Source organism: Chelonoidis abingdonii, chromosome 2 (genome assembly GCF_003597395.2).
Source record: "Chelonoidis abingdonii isolate Lonesome George chromosome 2, CheloAbing_2.0, whole genome shotgun sequence".
Taxonomy (NCBI): domain Eukaryota; kingdom Metazoa; phylum Chordata; order Testudines; family Testudinidae; genus Chelonoidis; species Chelonoidis abingdonii.
Genome location: NC_133770.1, coordinates 86960106 through 86980870, shown reverse-complemented (window position 1 = coordinate 86980870; position 20765 = coordinate 86960106). Strand labels below are relative to the sequence as shown.

Genomic DNA, 20765 nt, shown 5'->3' with positions numbered 1-20765 from the left:
AGTTTTGTTTAGAATTTGCAGTTTGGAGTTTAATATTGTGACTCTTATATTATCCTATGTGTAAAATGTTGATTAGACTTTCTTGTGGGAGGTCTTGTTTATAAACTTTCTGTAAGGTCAGTCATCATTGCTAATCACATGAATAGTACCCTTTTGTATTAAATGCCATATCTTAAGAATTAAGAAAATAATTACATGTTTACATTTAAGCAATTTTTGAATTTTTCGTTCAAGGTAGTGTTTGTTAGTGATGAAAACAAGCCGTTTCTTAATTTGTTGGATGTAAAGCGTCTTAAACATGGAGAACTTTATTTTATATGAAGAGATTGGAAGAGGAAGCAAGACAGTTGTTTATAAAGGAAGAAGAAAAGGCACTATTAATTTTGTTGCTATTCTTTGCACTGATAAATGCAAAAGAGCAGAAATAACCAACTGGGTAAGAATAATGTTTATTACTATTTCTGTAGGGAAATGTAGATACAAATTTTCCAGTAGCACAAATACAGACAAAAAGAATCCAGGTACTACTTCACATACAATAAATTTCACAATTTATAGTTGTTTTCACTGTTATTGTAGCCTTGTTGGTCAAAGCAAGTGAGATAATGGACCAGTGTCTGTTTGTGGAAGGTAGAAGCTTTCCAGCTTGACAGAGCTCTTCTTTGGGTCTGTGGAGCTTAGGGTGACCAGATGTCCTGATTTTATAGGGACAGTTTTGATATTTGGTGCTTTGTCTTATGTAGGCACCTATTACCCTTCACCTCCATCCTGATTTTTTTCACACTTGCTGTCTGGTCACCCTACTGGAGCTCCAAAGCATGTACATCCCACCAACAGAAGTTGGTCCAATAAAAGACATTACCTCACCTACCTTGTTTATATGTCAATTTATAGTGATGTTTTAAGCTTTTAGATGGCAAATTACCTTGTCTTAAATGGGTTTTCTTTGTAGATGTGAAGTCATGGATTCCTCCTAAAGCCCCTTCCTTAATTTCAGTCATTTTTTAGCACAGATGTTAACCTCTTATGAGCAGATGTGTTTACTTTTGTGCTGGTCATAGAAGCTGTCATAAATGTAGTGATTGGTTTTACTTTGTTACTGCAATGTTCACTGGGAAAATACAAGTCAGTTGAAGTACCAGCCTCCTCCTGTCCCATGTGTACATTTTTCTTAAGTACTTTCTCTTATTGTTTCAATAATCAGCACTTACTGAGTCACTAAGAAGCTATATCCTTGGTTAAAGATCAGTGTCTCTCAAACTGGGGTCGCCACTTGTGTAGGGAAAGCCCCTGACGGGATGGGATGGTTTGTTTACCTGCCCCGTCTGCAGGTCCAGCCAATCGCAGCTTCTGCTGGCTGCGGTTCGTTGCTCCAGGCCAATGGGAGTTGCTGGAAACAGCGCAGGCTGAGAGACTTACTGGCCGCAGCTTCCAGCAGCCCCCGGCAGCGGTGAAGTGTGGCCAGTGGGAGCCGCGATAGGCCAGACCTGCAGACAGGGCAGGTAAAGAAACCGTCCCATCCCATCAGGGGCTTTCTCTACACAAGCGGCTACCCCAGTTTGAGAAACACTGTTAAAGATGCTCAGAATGTTTTATTACTTTTTGTTTTGAGCATATCCAGCAATTCTACCAGAAACTACACTAGACATTGCACATTTAGGCTCTTTTTTTGAGGGAATGGAGAAACTTCTGCCATTTTTCCTCCTCTCCTTCAAAGCTGTGAAATGCACTTTATTGGCATTAACCCATCTTTCAACATAAATTTAGCTCCTGGGCACCTCTCAAAGATACTTGGTTGGCCAGAGGGGATTACTCAAGAATGATGGAAAACTCTCCTTCTCCAAGACTTACTGTACCTGCTTCTTTCACACTTCCCTCTCTCACTGGCACAGAAACTAGGGATGTAACTTTGACCCTGAACTCTGATCTACAACATAGGAGTGTTTTCTTCTGTCACTAGATAACTATGGTGGCCATCTTTATTAAACTGTTGTATTTTGTTAACCAGTTGAACTAGTATGAGGAAAATTGACTGTACTTGTGAACACAGGGAAGTTGGGAGAGGCCTGTGCCAAAAGGTATCTTCCCTCTATATTTTTGATTGTATGATTTGAGTAGGAAAGTGACCTCTTAAAAATTTGGTGGCATTTGAAAAGCTAGCAATATAGGGAGAAAGGAATCTAGAATTACTTTGTATTGCATTTTTTCCCACCTGAAACACTAATATCTGAATGCATCTCTCCAAATAAAATATACAAATATTCTGTTACAGGTTCGTCTTACACATGAAATTAGACATAAGAACATAGTAACCTTTCATGAATGGTATGAAACAAGCAACCATCTCTGGCTTGTAGTGGAGTTATGCACAGGTAAGAGATGCTAACTAAGTAAAATATGTGAAATGGGAATTTTACATCATAAATTTATAACAGAAATCTTTTTATCCAAAATGTAACTTTTTCCTGACAATCTATTTAAAACATAAATGAAAGATCAGAAACTTCAGTAGAAAGTTAGCATATAGAAATAATTTATAACTGGATTCTTAGAAAAATGCCTCAAGTCGTACTCTTTTTCACTTCAATATATGTTTCAAGAGTTAATTGATATGAAATAATATAATTGGATTGGATTGAAACTGCTTGGTAGGTGATGCTACTGCTGTAACTTGCAGATCAACATTATGAATTCTTGAAGGGGGTGAACAGATACAAGTTGTTGAAGGAAAGGTTAGGTTTCTATCTGCTTTTTTGTACTTTCCTAAATATTTTATGCAGAATTAAAAGATAGAAAATATGCCAATAAACCTAAAACATAAATTTGACCAGATGGAAGATATTGTTTCATTTTCCTTTTTCTAAATCTAAAGGGGAGTCTGCAGGATGGCATTAGATGAATTAAGCCGTCTCTTTCAGTTGCCTTGAAACATCCTCTCTTTTATGTTAAGACACGAATTTGGGAGCTGAGGGAACCCGAGGACTGCCCTATACTTTTTGAACTGAGTGATTCTTTGATCTGTACTAGGTTATCTCCATGTTATCAAAAAAGGGTTTATGGACGGGCTTTATCCAGTTGTTATGACTTGTATGGTTTGAATTCTGGATAGCATTGTTTCCCATGTTTAAGAAAAATAAGTGGGCAACATACTGAGGTCAAACTTTGAAATTTGGATGCCTAAAGTTGGCTTCCTAGTTAGGACCCTAAATAAAAGAAACTTTCTGTTCCTGAAGTGCTATAAAGCTTCAAATGCCACTGAAAATGGGAGCTGCAGATTATCAGCACCTCTGTCAAAACCAGGCCACTTTTAATCAAGTGTATGATTATGGAATGGGGTGACTAACTTTATACACCTAAGTTTGAAAACTTTGGCATATTTTTCTAGTCTAATTTGTTGGCAAATATGTTAACCCTTGAACAGGCAGCCTTTTGTTAAATATAGAGAGTATTAATCATTTCTTACCTAGCGATCTACTCAGTTTCTACTTAGGCTTACCATATTTTTAAGTAGAACAAGCTTAGGTCCTTCATTAAATTTGTTCAGGTTTGAAAATTGCTTTTGAAGTGTGGAAAATGGATTTTATTTTGAATATCCAACATATCTCTCTTGTAACAACGTGACTGAGTATTTTTTTCTTGATCAGATCCAGTATAAATTTTGTTGTGCCTCTTCCCCTCCCCCCACCCAATATTTTTCTCTGCATTTTTGGCCCTATCGAGTTGGACTATTTTATATGCAGTCTTCTAAAATAGATTAAGTAGTTAAAACAAAACTTTAAAACAGGAGCGTAAGAATTTGGTACTGTAACTTAATGAGTTTCTGGAGTTACTGAGTTGTTTTGAAGGAATGTATCAATTATTAAAAGAGAACAAAACAAATTTATAAAGGAAATCACTGTACGATTCAGGAATCTGGGCAATAATGCAGAGATAGTTCTCTTACTCTTCCTTTTATCATCTAGAGGAAATGGTTGAGCAGATATTGGCAACTGTTGATCAACATCCAGATACTTCAGTGGGTTCAACGTTGATGTAAAATAGGTTTTGCTTATGTTAAATATTTTCTGTCATAAAAGTACAGAAGTAAGTCTTTTAAAAAACACTATAACATACTAGAAAGGTGCCCTGACACTGGAAGAATTTTTTAGACTGGAGTGAATTGTTTGCTTACAAGATTGTGTATTGTAGATGGTACTTGTAGCACCACCTTTTATTAAAGTTATCTGACAGTTCAGATCTTGTTTTCAGTTTTTAGTAGTTTTGGCAACCTATAACTGTTTGGGCTGAAATTTCCTATGGTGTATGTCTGCCTCATGTTAAATTTTTCTGGGAAAATTTCAGTCAAAATGTATGTATGTATCCAAGGATGAGGGTAGGGGAAAATACATTATTTTTACATACGTGTATGTATGGCAACCTTTTATTTGAAAAGGTCTAATGCCCCCATGCTTTAGAGCAAGGCCTTGAAATTTGGTGGGGGGTGGCCTTTGTATCAAGGATATGCCTATTGCTGCCCCTGTAAAAATCCTCCCAAATTTGGCCAAGTTAATAAAAGCTTTTGAAAAATGGTAATTTGTACATGCTCAGTAGAGACTCTTTTTTTCAATTTTAGCAGCTAAATTCTCTGAAGAATCTGTCCTCATGGACCCACATTCCAGCCCAGGGCTGAAGAGGACTGTAACAGAGCCAGGTGGTCTAGCGGGTAGTGTACTCAGTATTGCCTTTCAGTGGGAAGGCGTTTAATTCCAGTTCCTCATCTGAGGATGGATTTAGCTTCACCTCAGTTTGCAATGTCCATGCCCTTTTATCAAAGTGGGAGTGAGATTGGAATATGGCTTATGCCTCTCCTGCAGCAGAGGCAAGGCCCAGACTCCCCAGTCAAGTGTCCAGTGCCTTACAGTGCCCTTGAAATTACCCTTCCTGGGTCCGCTTTTTATTATCCGTCTCTCATGGCTCCAAGTCTAATCTCAGGTAACAAAAGAAAAGACAGCTAAACCTTTAGTCCCAACTGGTCTCAGCATGAAGTCCTATTCCTCACAAGGAGACTTCTTCAGCACCCATGTCCAGGATCCCTTAGGGTAGGTCTGTTTTCCTCTCCTTGACTGAACTGGGTAGCTTTATTTTAAGCTTTCTTTCCAGTTGGAGCATGCTCTGCAGGCCTGGAGGCACAGGTGCCGACTGTGAGTGCTCCAGCCCTGGAGCACCCACAGAAAAAAATTAGTGGGTGCTTAGCATCCACTGGCAATTAAGCTCCCCACCTGCAGGTGGCCTTGCCGATCAACTCTTCCCCCTCCCTCCCAGCGCCTCCTGCCCACTGCAGATCAGGTGTTCCATGGCATGCAGGAGGCACTGGGAGGGAGGTGGAGGAGTCAGGACAGACGTGCTTGGGGGAGGGAGTGGAACTGGGTGGGAAGGGGCATACCTTGGGGGAAGGGGTGGAGTGGGGGCCAGGCCCGGGGCAGGAAGAGGCAGGGTTGGAGGAAGGGGTGGAGTGAGGATGGGGCCTGAGGCTGAGTGGTGGCTGAGCACTCCTGGGGAAAATTGGAAGCTGGCACTTGTATCTGGAAGGGTGGGGCTATGTGGGCTTTATCTCTTTCAGGCCCATAATTCAGTGGTTCTCAACATACTACACGTTATGGACCGCATATGCGGGCCACAATGCATAACCTGGACCACAGGCAGCTGGGAACCTGTGACCCTGTGCACACCTGCGGCCTTTAGCACACAGCTGAGCTAGGCTGCAGCTATGTGTTAATTGGGCCACATGTGGCCCATGGGCTGAACTGGGGTCCTGTGGGGGGAAAACATCATGTGATCATGTAATTAAAGACGATTATAATTAAGGCAGCCCCTGGGCCAGCAGCAGTTTGAGCATGGGAGGGAGTTCAGGGTTGGGGCAGGAGAAAGGGAGGATGCAGAGTGGAGCTTACCTGAGGGCGGGGGGAGGCCGGGGGTGAAAGTAACATAAGACTTACCAGTAGGGGAGCCTGGCTCCGGGCCCCTGGAAGGAGTGAGGCCTTGTGTGGAAGGGACGGGGCTCAGGGGTAGGCCTCCCCCAGCAAGCCCTTCCACGCTGCCCAGCCTGCACTGCGCGGGGCTCTGGCTGCTGCTCAGCAGTGACTGGGAGTGCCAGGCCCTTTCAAATTGCTGGGACCCCAGGGCAGCTGCCCTTTTTGCCCCCGGCCATTGGCTGCTTACAGACCCGTACCAGCGGCCACTTCTTACCGGTATGCTGCACTGGCCCACGCTCACCCCTCGGGGAGGCTCCCTGGAAGTGGCCAGCATAACACTGGAACTCCTGACCTAGGCTGAGGAGGCTCTGCATGCTGTACCCACTTGCAGGCACCGCTCCCGCAGCGCCCATTGGCTGCGGTTCTCAGCCAATGAGAGCTACGGAAACGGAGCTCGGCTGGGGCAGTATGCGGATCCCCCTGGCCTTCCCTCCCCCTAGGAGCTGCAGGGACATGCTGAGCCGGGTAGGAAGAATACCAGCCCTGCCAACTCCCCTTCTTCCCCCCCCCCCACCAGCAGGAGTCCTGGACCATGCCCCCAGCCCCACGGTGCTTCCAGACCGTGCCCCCTCCAAGCACCCTGGGGCCCCGGCCCAAGTTACGGCTAAATAGTACAAGTCATGGACAGGTCACGGGCTGTGAATTTTTGTTTACTGCCTGTGAGCTGTCCGTGACTTTAACTAAAAATACCTGTGACTAAAACATAATCTTAGTCATAATATATATGCAGAAGGGGGCTGAAATAAGGTTAATTCTAGTAGTTCCAAACTTTTCAGTGCTTGACTGCAATCTTATTGTGCTTTTAACATAACTTTTTGTATATGATTTATATGTGTGTAGTGTTGAAAGCATAAAATTAATAGTAGAAAATAAATTTATGCTCCAATCCTGTAAGCATTTGCTCAGTGTGAGTGCTCCCATTGAAGCCAGCATGTGAGTGCTCCCATTGAAGCCAGTGGAACTACTTGCTGTGTGTAAAGTTAAGCACATGCATATGTCTTTGCAGCACTGGAACTTTAAAACGTATCCATTACTTCAGACCTCTCATGTACTGACTTCTAATTGGAAGTCAGAAATAGGCAAATTTTTCTGCTTTTAGTAGACTATTGCAATGCAGTTGATTAAAAAAAATTCTTCAAATCTCCGGCAAACAATACAGTCTTACTGACCATTGTCACGTTGTTGGCCTCATAAGAGGTAAAGTACTCTTGCATGTCAAGAAGTGGGGCTTTTTTGGGGTGTTTTTTCTGGATAGGTTTGGTGCACATTGGCAGGGCAGTGTAGTAAGCCTGCACTACTGCTACCTGTACTGAATTTATTCGGTGGATAGAAGATTTCATTCTTCAGTGCTTCTAATCCAACTTCTTTCATGGTATTAAAGTTCATGTAAGGAATTGTGGAGTGGGGGAGGTAAAAGAAAAGAACAACTGAATCCACTCATTTCATTTCATTTCTCTGATTCTGATTCTCTTCAAATTCTTTACAAGGGATCCCTTGCCTCTGCAGATAGACCAGAGTACTTTAGCACTTCAGGAAGGTGCTCAGGTCTTGAGCCCCATTTCATCTTGCACATTGCTGCAAGAGTTGTTCCAAAGCTGTAGATACACTACCATTAATACTTCTTAGAATAGATGCAGCTGTATATTCCACTTAGATGTGTGCATGCCCATACCTAAGTGGAATACGTTTCTGCATCACATCTTGAAGAGCCATTTATTAGTAAGTAACCATTTCTTACTGATTTTACAATGTAACTTTTTGAAGTTACTGTTCTCTAGACAGTTATACTAAAAAAATTTATATAAAGCTAATATCTCTCTAGTTTTGGAAGAATGCACAGGAAGACAATCCACTTCTGAAGTATTAGAGGAGATGTTATAGAACAGAATTCTTTTTATTTTAATAAAGAATTAATAAAAATATGGCCATAGGTAGAATATAAACAGTTAAAAGCCATCTTGATTTCTGAAGAAGAGCTTTCTTGTAAAATTCCAATTCCCCCCCCCCCCCCCAAAAAAAAGGGGGCAAACAAAAAACCCAGTATAATGTTAACCTTCTTTTATGGTCATTACCATAAGAAGTTCATGGTGTGGTATAACTGAACAAATCCATTTGTTCATGAAAATTATAAATTGAATTGTTTGGTCTGTCACTTTTCAGTAATGTTGATCTGGAGAAAAGATTATTGTATAAAAGGTGAAGTTTGATATAAATCATGCTACATAGATGTGTGCAGAGTTATAGTTTCGTTTGAGTACTAAAATATGTAAATTCAGTAGAGACTAGATCAATTTCACACTCTGCCTTCTTCATAAAATAAGAACTCTTTGACAGAAGTGGTCATTATTGGTAATGGTGGTGAACTCTTTTCAGTTTTAGTGATCTGTATGGACAAATTAGATGACATGGGTCTTATTTTCAAAATTTGCCCATGTCTCAGTGATTAGGTATAGAGAACGTACAGTGAGCATATGAGAGTGACATTTCCATGCCTTAGTTTTTCCAGAGGTCAAAAACAACTGGGTGAAGTAGTCCTTTAGTGCTGACGAGTAATAGGTTATTTTTATATACATTTTTAAACTTGTGGCTGTTGGAGTCACAAAGCAATTGAAGATAGGCAAACTTTTAATTTTTTTTTCAATTGATTTGTATTTTTCTTTTAACTTTTAACTTTTTTCTTTTAAGAGGCTGTAATATCACAGTAGGCTGTTGGTCTGGCCTCTTTCTTGATGTACAACTGTCATAACGGATTCTGTGTGAATACATTTCAGGTGGTTCACTAGAAATGGTTATTGCGCAAGATGAACATCTACCTGAAGATGTGGTGAGAGAATTTGGTATTGATTTGGTTACTGGATTACATCACATTCATGACCTTGGAATTATCTTCTGTGAACTCACACCTAGAAAGGTAATGAGTAACATTAGTTATAATGGGTATCTTATATTATGTCAAATATCATTAAAATTTTTCAGAAATTATTATTTGTATTATCCTAATGTCCGGAGCCTTACTCAAGGTTGGAGGCCAGGTGTTGTGTGTTGTGCATGAACATAGTAAGAGACAAGTGTATGTCCTGAAGACCTTACAGTCTAATTAGTTTATTTTTTTTATGTCTGCTGTATCACTCTGCAGCTGAGAATGAGTGTCTCAGAGTATACTATCTGCTTCCATGCTGCAGCATGAAAAGATAAGTCAATAAAGGATTTTCATTATTCATTTAGGAGTCCCTTTGTTTTTACAGCTTTGCATCATTCTGTCATAGCCTGTCTACACTAGGAAACCACATATTTCTTGACAAAATATTTTAAAACTTCAAATGTCTCTCAGAGTCCAGGGCTGGGACCAGCCCAGCAAGCCAGTGCTTGGGGTGGCTAAGGGGAAGGGGCAGCATGCTGGGCTCTTCGACAGCAATTCGGTGGCAGGTCCCTCGGTCCCTCTCAGAGGGAAGGACCTGCCGCCTAATTAGAAAGCAGTGCAGTGGAGCTGCTGCTGATCGTGGCTTTTTTTTATTTTTCCCCCTGCCGCTTGGGGTGGCAAAAACCCTGGAGCTGGCCCTATCAGAATCTGGTTGCTAAGTGGATAATCATAGAATATCAGGGTTGGAAGGGACATCAGGAGGTCCTCTAATCCAACTCTCTGCTCAAATCAGTACCAGTCCCCAGACACATTTTTGCCCCAAATCCCTAAATAGCCCCCTCAAGGATTCAACTCAGGACCCTGGGTTTAGCAGGCCAATGCTCAAACCACTGAGGTATCCTCACCCCCCACTTAAATGTTAATATTTTAACCACTAGTCTAACAAACTTTATTATGCACACATGTTGAAAGATGCATCACTTTTTGTCTTTGCTGCAGAGTAATGTCGGTGGTAATTACTACTTTGAACACGCAGTCCAATTCAAAGTAGCCATCCTTATTTTCAGAGTCCTGCATAGAATTGGTCTTGGCTGTTGTGATATTGCCTCTTTCTGTGTAACCACAACCTCCCTTGTGACAGCTATGTTCCACTGAAATAATGTAGCTGTTGACCAGTAGAGGAGACTAATGACTTCAGGAGATGGAACCTTCACAGGAGCTGGAGCAAGGTTTTGAAACTCACCAAAAGATTAAATGAGGATGATTGCTAACTTTGCTGCATACAGAGCAAATGCAAAACCTCTTTTTTTTCCCCATGCTTTTCCACAGTATCATCTTCATCGTCACAGGCTCATTTAAAACAAAGAAACAAAATCTGCCTAGATCTGTCTAAAATAAAAAAGCCACCTTTTGATGGCTATGAGAAAAGGAGGCCATTGTAGGTTCCCCCCCACACCTCCAACTCGTGGGAGGCATTCAGCTATTACTGTGATGAGGGCCTGTGATGGGGTCAGACTCTCACCAGCGTGGCATCTCCTGCTAGTTGTCTCGGGAATTAGCTCTTCCAGCCCGGAGTGCCCTCTGTAGTCCGGTGTCTTGCCTGCCGCTGGCCCCATGTCCCTCCCAGACCCCAGTACTCTTTACATCAGAGTTCTGCTCCAGCAGTAACCCACAATCTGGATCTCCTCACCCACCGGAACCTCTATCCCCACCTGCCTCAGTGACTACTGCCAGTCACTATCTAGACCCCACTCAGTGGGGCAGAGTGAAGTCTGTAAACCACTCATCATTGGCAAGGGGGGTTGGACCTATTGCCTTTGCCTATGTCTGGGCTGCCCCTCTGCAGCCCCAGTACCCTTTTTGGCCTTCTAGCAGGGCCTGCAGGCTGGAGCTCCCCAGCTCCCTCTGCTCTTCCCCAGCACTGCTGTACCTCATGTACCCTTCTCCGCTCCCAGGCAGCCTGGTCCTTCTCTCTCAGAAGCTAGAGAGAGTGAGTCTCTTCTTTGAGCACCTGGCTCGCAGCCCTTTTATAGGGTGGCCTGATTAGGGTGTGGCCCCAGCTGTGGCTCCTTCCCCAATCAGCCTAGCCTCTTTCAGAGTCGCAGCCCTCTCCAGGGCTGCTTTTAACCCCTGTTCTTGTTTTAACTCCTGGGACTTGATCAAAACTGCAATCTTAGATAGGTTGTACTAGAAAATTCAGCTTCTTGAAACAGTCTTTATATTTAAAAGAAACAACTTGGTGTTCACTTTTGTTTACCTCTGTAGATACTTCTGGAAGGGCCTGGCACACTGAAATTCAATAATTTTTGCCTGGCTAAAGCAGAGGGTGAAAATTTGGAGGAATTTTTTGCTTTAATTGGATCAGAGGAAGGAGGAGGTGATGGCTGTGAAAGCACTCCACAAAGAAACTTGAAAAACAGACTTAAAGGTACAGCATATAGTACATGTTTTATCCAGTCAAAATTAACAAAACTCAGTGAGGCATAATGAAATGTTTTAAAAATGTTTTGGTTTTAAATCAGTTTGAGAGGATGGGGTCTTATTTTCTCAGCCGTAAACTTAAAATAGTTATCTTTTGTAACTATTCTTTTTGTGGATGCAGGAATTAAGAAGGCTTGATTTTTCTAAAAATCCCTCTACATTAGTAATTGAACTAAACAAAATAAAACGTTTTGACAGTGTTGATGACAATGTAATGGGAATCATTATGGGAATTTGCATATGGTACAAATCACAAAACAAGCTACACTACCTGTTATGAAAATCAGAGCACACAAAATGTAATAGTGAAAGGCAGTTGTTAAATAAGTTGTTACTAAGTTATCTGTACATACAGCTATTGCTTCAGGTGACTATATTATCTCTTCTTTCCATTGTAATTAATGCTACCGTTAGCTGAAGCTAGGGGTTCCCAAACTTGGTTTGCAGCTTGTTCAGGGTAAGCCCCTAGCAGGCTGTGAGATGCTTTGTTTATCTGAGCGTCCGCAGGTACAGCTACTCACAGCTCCCAGTGGCTGTGGTTTGCTGTTCTTGGCCAATGGAAGCTGTGGGAAAGCGGCGTGGATTGGGCCACCACTTCCCGCAGCTCCTGTTCTAGCTTGAGGGGACATACTCTTGCTAGCTCTGGTTGAGCTAATGCACTAAAAATAGAAGTGTAGCCACAGTGACAGGAGCAGCAAGGTGCTCAGAGACCAGTCCTGTCTGAGACCATAGGTTCATGCTGGGGATAGTTAGTCCGTCCCACATTTGTGCCGCTGTGGCTACACTTCAATTTTTAGCATGTTAGCTCAATCAAAGCTAGTGCAGGTATGTCTCCTCAAGCTGGAATTTACAGCTTTTAGCTCCAGTGTAGACCTATCCTTAGTCTCATGTAAGCAAGATTTTGGTAGCACAGACCATCACTGGTATCCTTAAGTACTAGGAAGATTGCTAGCCAGCACTTGAAATGAGTGTGTGACAGGTACATAGAGAAGAAACAGATTTTACATACACACAGTCATGTTTCCAACCGTTGTAACAATACAAAATCAAGTTTAGCAAACATACAGCATAACATACATCTGTGAGAAGAAGTAATAAAGACTGTATTATCATTTTAGTACATCTGTTCTGAATAGATCTTGCAAACTAGGCTTCCCAGAGTGCAGTGAAGAAAAGGATTTGGTGGACTGGGACTGTGCTGTCCTCCTAGCTGAGTTTGAGGCAGCATGTCTATGGTGATACTTTTAAAGTCTGTCAGGTGCCTTCAATAGCAACATCCTATGATCTGTGGTATCACATTTGATCCTTCCACTAGTAGGAGGTGGAGTTGATTTAGAGTATGTGTGCTCCATTGACATCTCGGAGAACTTAGAAGTTAATTTGGGATAGTTAGTTATATAATCAAAGGGCCTTGCCTGTGGGGTATGACAGGGTTAATTCTGTCACTCTTTTGTTCAACATATATATGAAGCTACTAGGAATCTCAGTTTAAAAAAAAAAAAACTTGGGCTGCTAGTGCCCTCAATATGTACTTCACACTCCTATTGGATATCTATTTATTACCAGTGGCTTGAAGTATATTCTTCCATCTGTTACTGTCCAGGAGACTTTCCATCCTCCCACTGGATGCTGACCTGGCTACCGTGAAACATTTTTTTTTTCTTTTACAATAGGCTTGACTATTGCAGTGCCTTGAACTTAGGAAACAACTCTGGTCATTAAAGAAACTTCTGCTGTTCCAGAATGCAGCAGTCTTTTCACTCAAGAAGTCTGGTTCATACAAATGCACCTTAAGTGCAGTAATTGAGATGCCACCAAGTATGCGAACAGATTTAAAATACAGTACTTAATCTTCAAAACCATCTATGCAAGTGGGTCTCAAACCTTTTTTACTGGTGACCCCTTTCACACAGCAAGCCTCTGAGTGAGACCCCCCCCCCATAAATTAAACAGGAGTTTCACCAGTGCAAGGGTTGTGGGAACAGACATCATGTGAACACTATGAATAATTCAACAGCATTTTTTCTGTTTGTCGGGACTCATCTCACCCTCAGTTGCATGGTATACATATTGTGATAGACCCAGGCCAGTTGGGGACAGCAGAGTAGCAGAATAGTTTCCTGTTCCCTGACTGACTGAGCAGGGGCTGCTCCAGGCTAATGAGAACACCTGACTCCAATTAACCTGCAAAGAGTCAGGTGAGACCATTAAGCTAATGTGACCACTTGACTCTAAGGCCCCTCTGATACTATAAAAGGGCTCACTCCAGTCAGGCAGAGGAGAGCCAGAGAAGAGGAAGTGTGGCTGAAGGGCTGGTTAATGAAGACACTCTCAAGTCATTGGTAAGGGAGCCGTAAGGTAAGGGTGAAGAGGGGAGAAGCAGGAGAGCTGTGGGAAAGTGGCCCGGGGAAGTGTAGCAACTCTGGCAGTGAAAGGTTGGCTGCCAACAGCTGCTACCATTAGGGTCCCTGTGCTGGAACTTGGAGAAGAGGATGGGCCCAGGTTCCTCCCCAGCCCACCACTGCAGAAACGCTTCCTGGGAGGGGAAGACAGGCCTCTGTCAGGCCAGGAGGCTTAACTGTTTTGGTATGAGGCCGTAGGAGCAACAGAGGCTGTGGGAGTTCTCTCACCAACCTTCTTGTTGGTTTATGATGAAAAAGGCTCAGCAGACTGTATCCCTGGCCCTAGAGAGAAAAGGGCTATGTGGAGGGGTGCAGTGAGCCTCTGAAGCTAGCATAAACTGCCTGGAATTGCGGAACCCATGGGGACAAGGTTGGCGCTCTGACACAATATCTAACTAAATGGCATAAAATAGTCCTCTCCTTTTTAAATAGGGATAAACATTTCTGTGAATCTTCAGTTCTGTGGCTTCTACTCAAAAGGCGTTGATGTGTATTTTACAAAACACAGAGTATTAAGAAAAAATCATTGCAACAGAGAAGTCATTGCATTCTTCTCCCTCCTCTTCTCTTGTACAGTCTGTGAAAACTGACACTGCAATTTTGTCTTTCACGGCTGTGTTCCCAATTTCCCAAACACTGAAATACCTCCATTCCTGTAAACTTTTGATACTAATACTAAGTTTAAGTAAATGTATTATATTTTGTGTCTGTGTCAGAGGTGAAAGTAAGCTGGTACGACGTGCCGGACCGCACCGGCTTCTGCGGCGGGCATTTAAAGGGCTCTGGGCTCCCCCCCACAGCAGCCAGCACAGAGCCCCTTAAATCCCACCCACGGCTCCGGTGGCCGGGCTGGGCACGGAGCCGGATTTAAAGGGCTCTGGGATGCGGCGGCTGGACTCTGGGCTGCCTTGGCTGCAGTCAATCCAGAGCCCTTTGAATCTCACCCGTGGCTCCGGCAGCCGGAGCTGCGGTGGGGATTTAAAGGGTCCGGAGCTCCGTGGTGGCAGGAGCCCCGGGGGGCTCCCAACCACCTCTGCAGCTGGGAGCCCCAGGTTGATTTAAAGGCCCTGGGGCTCCCAGCCACAGCTGGTGCCCCAGGGCCTTTAAATCTTGAGAGGCACTACCTCTTCCAGTGGAGGCCACGCCCCCTCAGGACTCCGGCATTACCGGTAAATCCTGTAAGTTACTTTCACCCCTGGTCTGTGTACAGCAAACTGCGCTCAGAAGAGAGGAAGCCTTTTTTGAATACACTTTGTGCAAATGTGCTTTACAGAGCTTTTAAATACAGTTGGTATATTTGAAGCTACTGTGGGTGATGGTCATCTTAATGAAAAGTGGCATTGTTTGAAAGAGTGGGAGTCCAGTAGGGCAGAGTGTAGACCTATTTCCACCCTATTTTAATACTAGTTTAACATAGGAATAGCTATACTGAATCAGACCAGTGGTCCATATAGTTTGGTATCCTGTCCATGACAGCATTCAGTATTGGATGCTTCAAAGGAAGGTGGAGAAACCGCAAAGGCAAACCACTATAAATTGTCTGTTATATATATCATCCCCTCCTTTTGTCTCCACTTCTCTCTCTCTCTCTCCCCCTCCCGCCCCCGCACAGACTGACTTCTTCCAAGAGAAAATTGACAAAATACAATGTGACCTTCCTATCCCTCCCACAACTCTCTCCTCCTTCTCTCCATCACAGATGCAGAAGCTTCTTGTCTGTTCTCTAATCTATCCTCTTGGCTAAGTGACCCCATCCCATCTTCTGATCTGCCTTCTCTCGTCTCCTTCCTTACTCTTCTTTTTAACCCAGACAACTACTGTCCCATCTCCCTTCCCCTCTATTTGTCTCTTAGCTCATTGAACATACTGTCTGCAATTGTTGTCTGGAGTTCCTCTCCTTCAGTTCCATCCTAAACCCTCTCCCTTCAAGCTTCTGCTCCTTGCAGTCCACTGAAACCACTCTCGCCAAAGTCTCTAGTGACTTCTTCCTAGCTAAAGCTCAGAACCAGTACTCTGTCCTCCTTGACCTGTCAGCTACCTTTTAGTCCATCACCCATTCTCTCTTCTTGAAATTTTGACCTCCCTTGGCTTCCATGACTCAGTTCTCTTCTGGTTCTCCTCCAACCTCTTTTACTGCTTCTTCAGAGTGCCCTTTAGTGGATTAGCCTCATTCCCTGCCAGTTTTCTGTGGAGGCTCCACAGGGTTCATGCCTTGTCCCTGTCTCTTCTCCCTCTAAACTTGTTCTCTGCTAATCTCATCTGTAAACACAAATTCAATTATCAGTATCCATGCTGATGACTCACAGATCTGCCTCTTCTTCATTCTTGTCTCCATATATCCAAACTAAAATTTTAACCTGTGTCTCTGACATCTTCTCATAGATGTTTAGTCATTAGCTCAAGCCTTCCCCTACTTCCTTTCTCAATCACTGTGGACAATACCACGATTCTATCCATCACTCCATCCCCTAATCTGGGCATCATCTTTGACTTGGACTTTTCTCTAATACATTAGAAAATTACAGCACAAAACAGTAGATGTTCTTCTCAGGTTATGTGTAGTGGTAGTGAAATAGGAATATAAACAACAAAATAGTTTCCACAATCCCACTGAAAAGGTATATCAGAGTGAAGTGAGGATAGTTGTCTAATGAGAAGTAAGGTTGTGATCACAGGGCTATATAATTCAAATTCCTGAGTTTTTATCCCAAATCTGACATTGACATTCTCTGTGCCAATGAGCAAGTACTTTGAGAAACTGAGCTTCAGCATTTATCTTTAAATGGAGATAATGCATACACTAGAGGTGAGGTGGGTGGATTGACACGGTGGTGTTTTTTAAAATTCTGAATTGTATAAATGCTGAATGGATCGTCCAAGTTGCCTTATGTTTTGTTTTGTAGGATCTCCTGTATACACCGCTCCAGAAGCAATAAAGGGAGATGACTTCTCCATAGCTAGTGATCTGTGGTCATTGGGCTGTTTGCTTTACGAAATGTTTTCAGGTTGTGTTTCTATCTATCTTGACATTTGTAATAATTTGGAAAAATGAGTTTTTGGTACAATATAAAGACTTCCAATTATTAGGAACCTTGTAAAATAATCAATTGAGGTAATGTTACTAAGATCTGAGTTATAGTATAATTATAATAAATAGTTTTAACTGCCTCTAGTGCTCAGAATTATAATTTGCTAAATTATAATAAAGGTTTAAGCTCCCATTCTATCATTCAGTGGTTTTATGCTCTTAAGCATTAAAACAGTTTACCAAATGCATTAATTTATTGTTTTAAAGGTAAAATTCACTTTAACTGATTAAAATTGCACTACTTTAGCTTAGTGAAGAGTAGGGCAAGGGGAGTGGGAAGGGAGTATCTGGGAAAATAAAATCTCCTTCAAACCAGATTGCAGGGTTGTAGCCCAGTCTTCCTGTGGCAACATACACAGTATGCTAGCCTAGCCTATTGGATTAACATAGCTGTGGTCTTGCTGTCCTCATTATCCACTCTGCTGGCATCTGGGGCTACCATGGAGACCTGTTTTGGGACACAGGACATGAAGGGGCATTCTTAATGGCTGTCCTGCTCGTGTTTTGTTCTGCAGTCGTCATTGCTCATTGGCTGTCACCAGCAAGGGTATTTGTATTTAAACTGACATTAATTTGTTAAATTGAGTTCAGATTGATGACACTTGCTTCTTGAATGAGATTATTTAGTAACAATTATTTTGCAGTTTAACCAAAGTTTGATAGAATTAAGTGAATCTTCTTATACTTCTAGGAAGACCTCCATTCTTCTCTGAAAGCTTTTCCGAATTAATTGAACAGATTTTATATGAAAATCCTTTGCCACCTAAACCTAAAGGTAAGGTTTTCTTATAGTTAAATGAGGCAAACTAGAGGAGTGCCTAGAATGTAGTAGTCAGTTTTTTGTTGTTTCTTATGCTGATAACTAATATTTTTGGTTTGCAAAGTATATTCTGCTTAAAATTCTTAATTGCAGAAGTGTATTTTTTTCATTAAATTAAACTTTTATTAGCAGAATTTGTTAGAAATTTCTGTCTCTAAAACTGAATATTAGAGCTAGACTCTTTTTTGGAGTTTAACTGTTCTGTTCTTTTGGATTATTGCCCACTGGGCAAATGGATACTTCATATAAAGTTAAATATTAAGAGTAAAAGCAATTCTCTAGAGGGAAATATGTTGCTACATTTCATATTATGCCATTACTTTACTAACTTGACATTATAGAATCATGTTGCAATATTATCATGTTAGTTGAGGAGGCACTTTCTTTATAAGCCACTATTTTCAGATAGCTATAATTTAATGAAGAATAATTCTTTCAGTTAAAATTTCTGATACTTGTTTTTCATAGCAAACAGAATTTTGTGTTTAAATTGGGTTAAATTACATTGACTACATTGAGTTCTCAAAGCAAGACAAAGCTGTGCTTTTTGTCATGTTAATGAAGAAATTCAGAATTTTTTTGCTCTGATGCAAAAATGGTTTAGTAAAATATCTAAAACTTGCTATGGACTTGTTCTCAAATGCCTTTGATGCGTGTGAAGAAGTGTGGTTTCAAAGTAGAAATACAAGGTTGAAACAGTGGACATAAATAGTAATTTAAATAACATAGCAGATATAACTTGGTCAGGAAATGGATGTGGGTGGGTACAAGTGGCGAGGCAGTGTAATTTGCACTGATTTTTAGCATTCATTTAGTTTGCACTAAGTTTAGTTTGCATTTAGTTTGCACTGAGTATACTAATGTGGTATTCTGTAGTGACTAGCTAAATTGGTGAGAGTTGTGCCTGTTAACCTGAGGTATGAAAATGATCCTAGGAAAGTGGTGAATGGTGCAGACAATTTAAAGTGGATTTGGAGCTGCTTGATCTCTTGCCTGCTACACATTCCTCTTCCGTCCACTGTATGTGTATTAAACGTAGAGTTGCTAACCCTCTAAGATTGTCTTGGAGTCTCTAGGAATTCAAGATTAATCTTTAATTAAAGATTATGTCATGAGAGGAAACTTCCAGGAATATGGCCGACCAAAATTGGCAGCCCTAATTAAATGTGAACTGCAAATAAAATCTCCGAATTTTGTCTACTGCAGCAGTAAGTACTGAATATTTCCCTTAGCCTAAAGGCACTTATACCCAGAGACTACACAGTAAAGAACAAACTTTGAAACAACACACACAACAGTATAAAAACGGACTTATCTGAGCCCTTGTGACTCCATGCAGTAGCAAAATTTTGTACAGTTACTGTCCTGTCATCGTAGGGTGCTAGAAGATTGCATATGGAACTGTACTCATGAGTCACTTAGAATTTGTGTTCTAGGTATTTTACTTGTTTGATAAAACAAACACATTAATTGTAAAATTAGATGTAGTCTTTCTCAGAACAAATTTCTTTTGAATAATTTATATACTACAGGTTGTCCTGCCCTTCATCTATGTGTACAATTTCCACTGGATTCAATGGGATTTCTGTTAATCGTAGGAGCTCAGAATATGACCCTGTATATTGAATGTGTTTTTTAAATTCAATACATGAAATCCCTCTGTGGTACAGGGAATTGAAACACCTGGTCAATTATTAGATACGATCAACTCTAGATTTTGGGAAGAAATTCCTTGAAGGATGAAATTCTACCCTTGTGCACCTGTGCACAATTTTCATTAGATTCAGAGAGTTTTGTGTACATTTGAGGGCAGAATTTTTTCTCTTAAGCATCCTTTAAAATGCAAAAAGGTCATATTTAGGACTTTGGATTCATTCAGTGTGTTTTTTAATTTATTTTTTAAATTACATTTAAGACATGGTTAATTAAAAAATAATTGTATATATCATACAGTTAAGTCTTTTGTTCTATAAGTAATGGGTTGTTCTATAAGTAATGGGTTATTCCTGTGTGCGCACTTGCATCCCCTGTGCTATTGATTGGAGACTTTTCATAGCAATGTGCATTCAGCCTGTGTATGCATGCTAGTTTGTCGTGTCCCGTGAGTTGCTACATAGCAGTGCACAGGCAAACCGCCCTCAGTTGCTTCTCAACTGCCTGAGCCTGAGATGGAGCTCTGGCAGTTGTCCCTGTTGAGATTATTTCAGCTGTGTCCCAGTTTTTATTCTAGTGCTTCATGTGTAGTAGGTCTTAGTATTAGTGTAATTACCGGTAGTTAGTAAGTAGTAGTAGCTTTAGCTTCCTAGTTTAAAAAAAATTCTCATATTATATAGATAAGGTAATTCTTGTTCACTGGGAGGTTACACCTGGTTCTCTTAGTTTCAAATGTCTGTCGTGGGAATCCTGGTAAGTGATGGGTACTCCCAGTGCATTGTTTGTCTCGGGGAATTGCACACTCCCAGAAGTGTATCTTCTGTCTGAATTGAAATCTAGAGCCAGAAAAAAAAAAGGGAGATCAAACTTCATCTCCTCATTACAGTGAGCTCGCTGCATCCATCTTCTGACCCAGGCCAAAGGACCCCTCCTGTACTCCAGTCTCCAAGCAAGTCTGCTGCCTCCACTATTTCTAAACCATGCTCCTCGAGGGCATCTAAGAGGAAGACCTCTCATAAGTCTTCCAAAGATCATGCCCTGAGTTCACCAGGTAGGGAATCTACCTCAAAAAAGCTGAGGTTGTTGGAGTCTTCAACCAGATCTGCATGTTCTGCACTCTAGTCTGGTACCTTTGAAGCTGCTGGTTCCTAAGGTACCAAGGGCATTGTTAGCCGAAAGATGGCAAAGCCTCAGGTGTGGAGGGATCGTTGGGACCATCGGCAGACCAAGGAGGTAAGAATAGCTCTTCTTCTGCTTCCTAGTTATCAAAGAAGCCTGGTTGGGTTCCTACTGCATTTCCCTTGAATCAGACAAGATTCACAATAGCTCTGTGCAAACCACAGACTCGGTGCCAACAGCATGCTTGTTACCTCAGGAGTTTTTGTTTTTCCCGAGACCAGGCTGAGGTGCCCAATTCTTCATTGCTCAGAGATACGCAGCCTTCATCTGC

At 41.7% G+C, this 20765-nt stretch overlaps 1 protein-coding gene across 1 annotated transcript in view; it reads left to right on the top strand.

Moving 5' to 3' along the window:
- ULK4 (unc-51 like kinase 4) overlaps positions 1-20765 on the top strand; it is a 467406-nt gene that overhangs the window by 1160 nt on the left and 445481 nt on the right. Inside the window, exons 2-7 of the mRNA XM_075062527.1 lie at positions 235-436; positions 2273-2372; positions 8783-8922; positions 11137-11299; positions 16658-16759; positions 17534-17617. Of these exons, the coding sequence (XP_074918628.1) occupies positions 299-436; positions 2273-2372; positions 8783-8922; positions 11137-11299; positions 16658-16759; positions 17534-17617 (727 nt within the window). The 5' untranslated portion in view covers positions 235-298. The remainder of the gene's footprint in view (positions 1-234; positions 437-2272; positions 2373-8782; positions 8923-11136; positions 11300-16657; positions 16760-17533; positions 17618-20765) is intronic.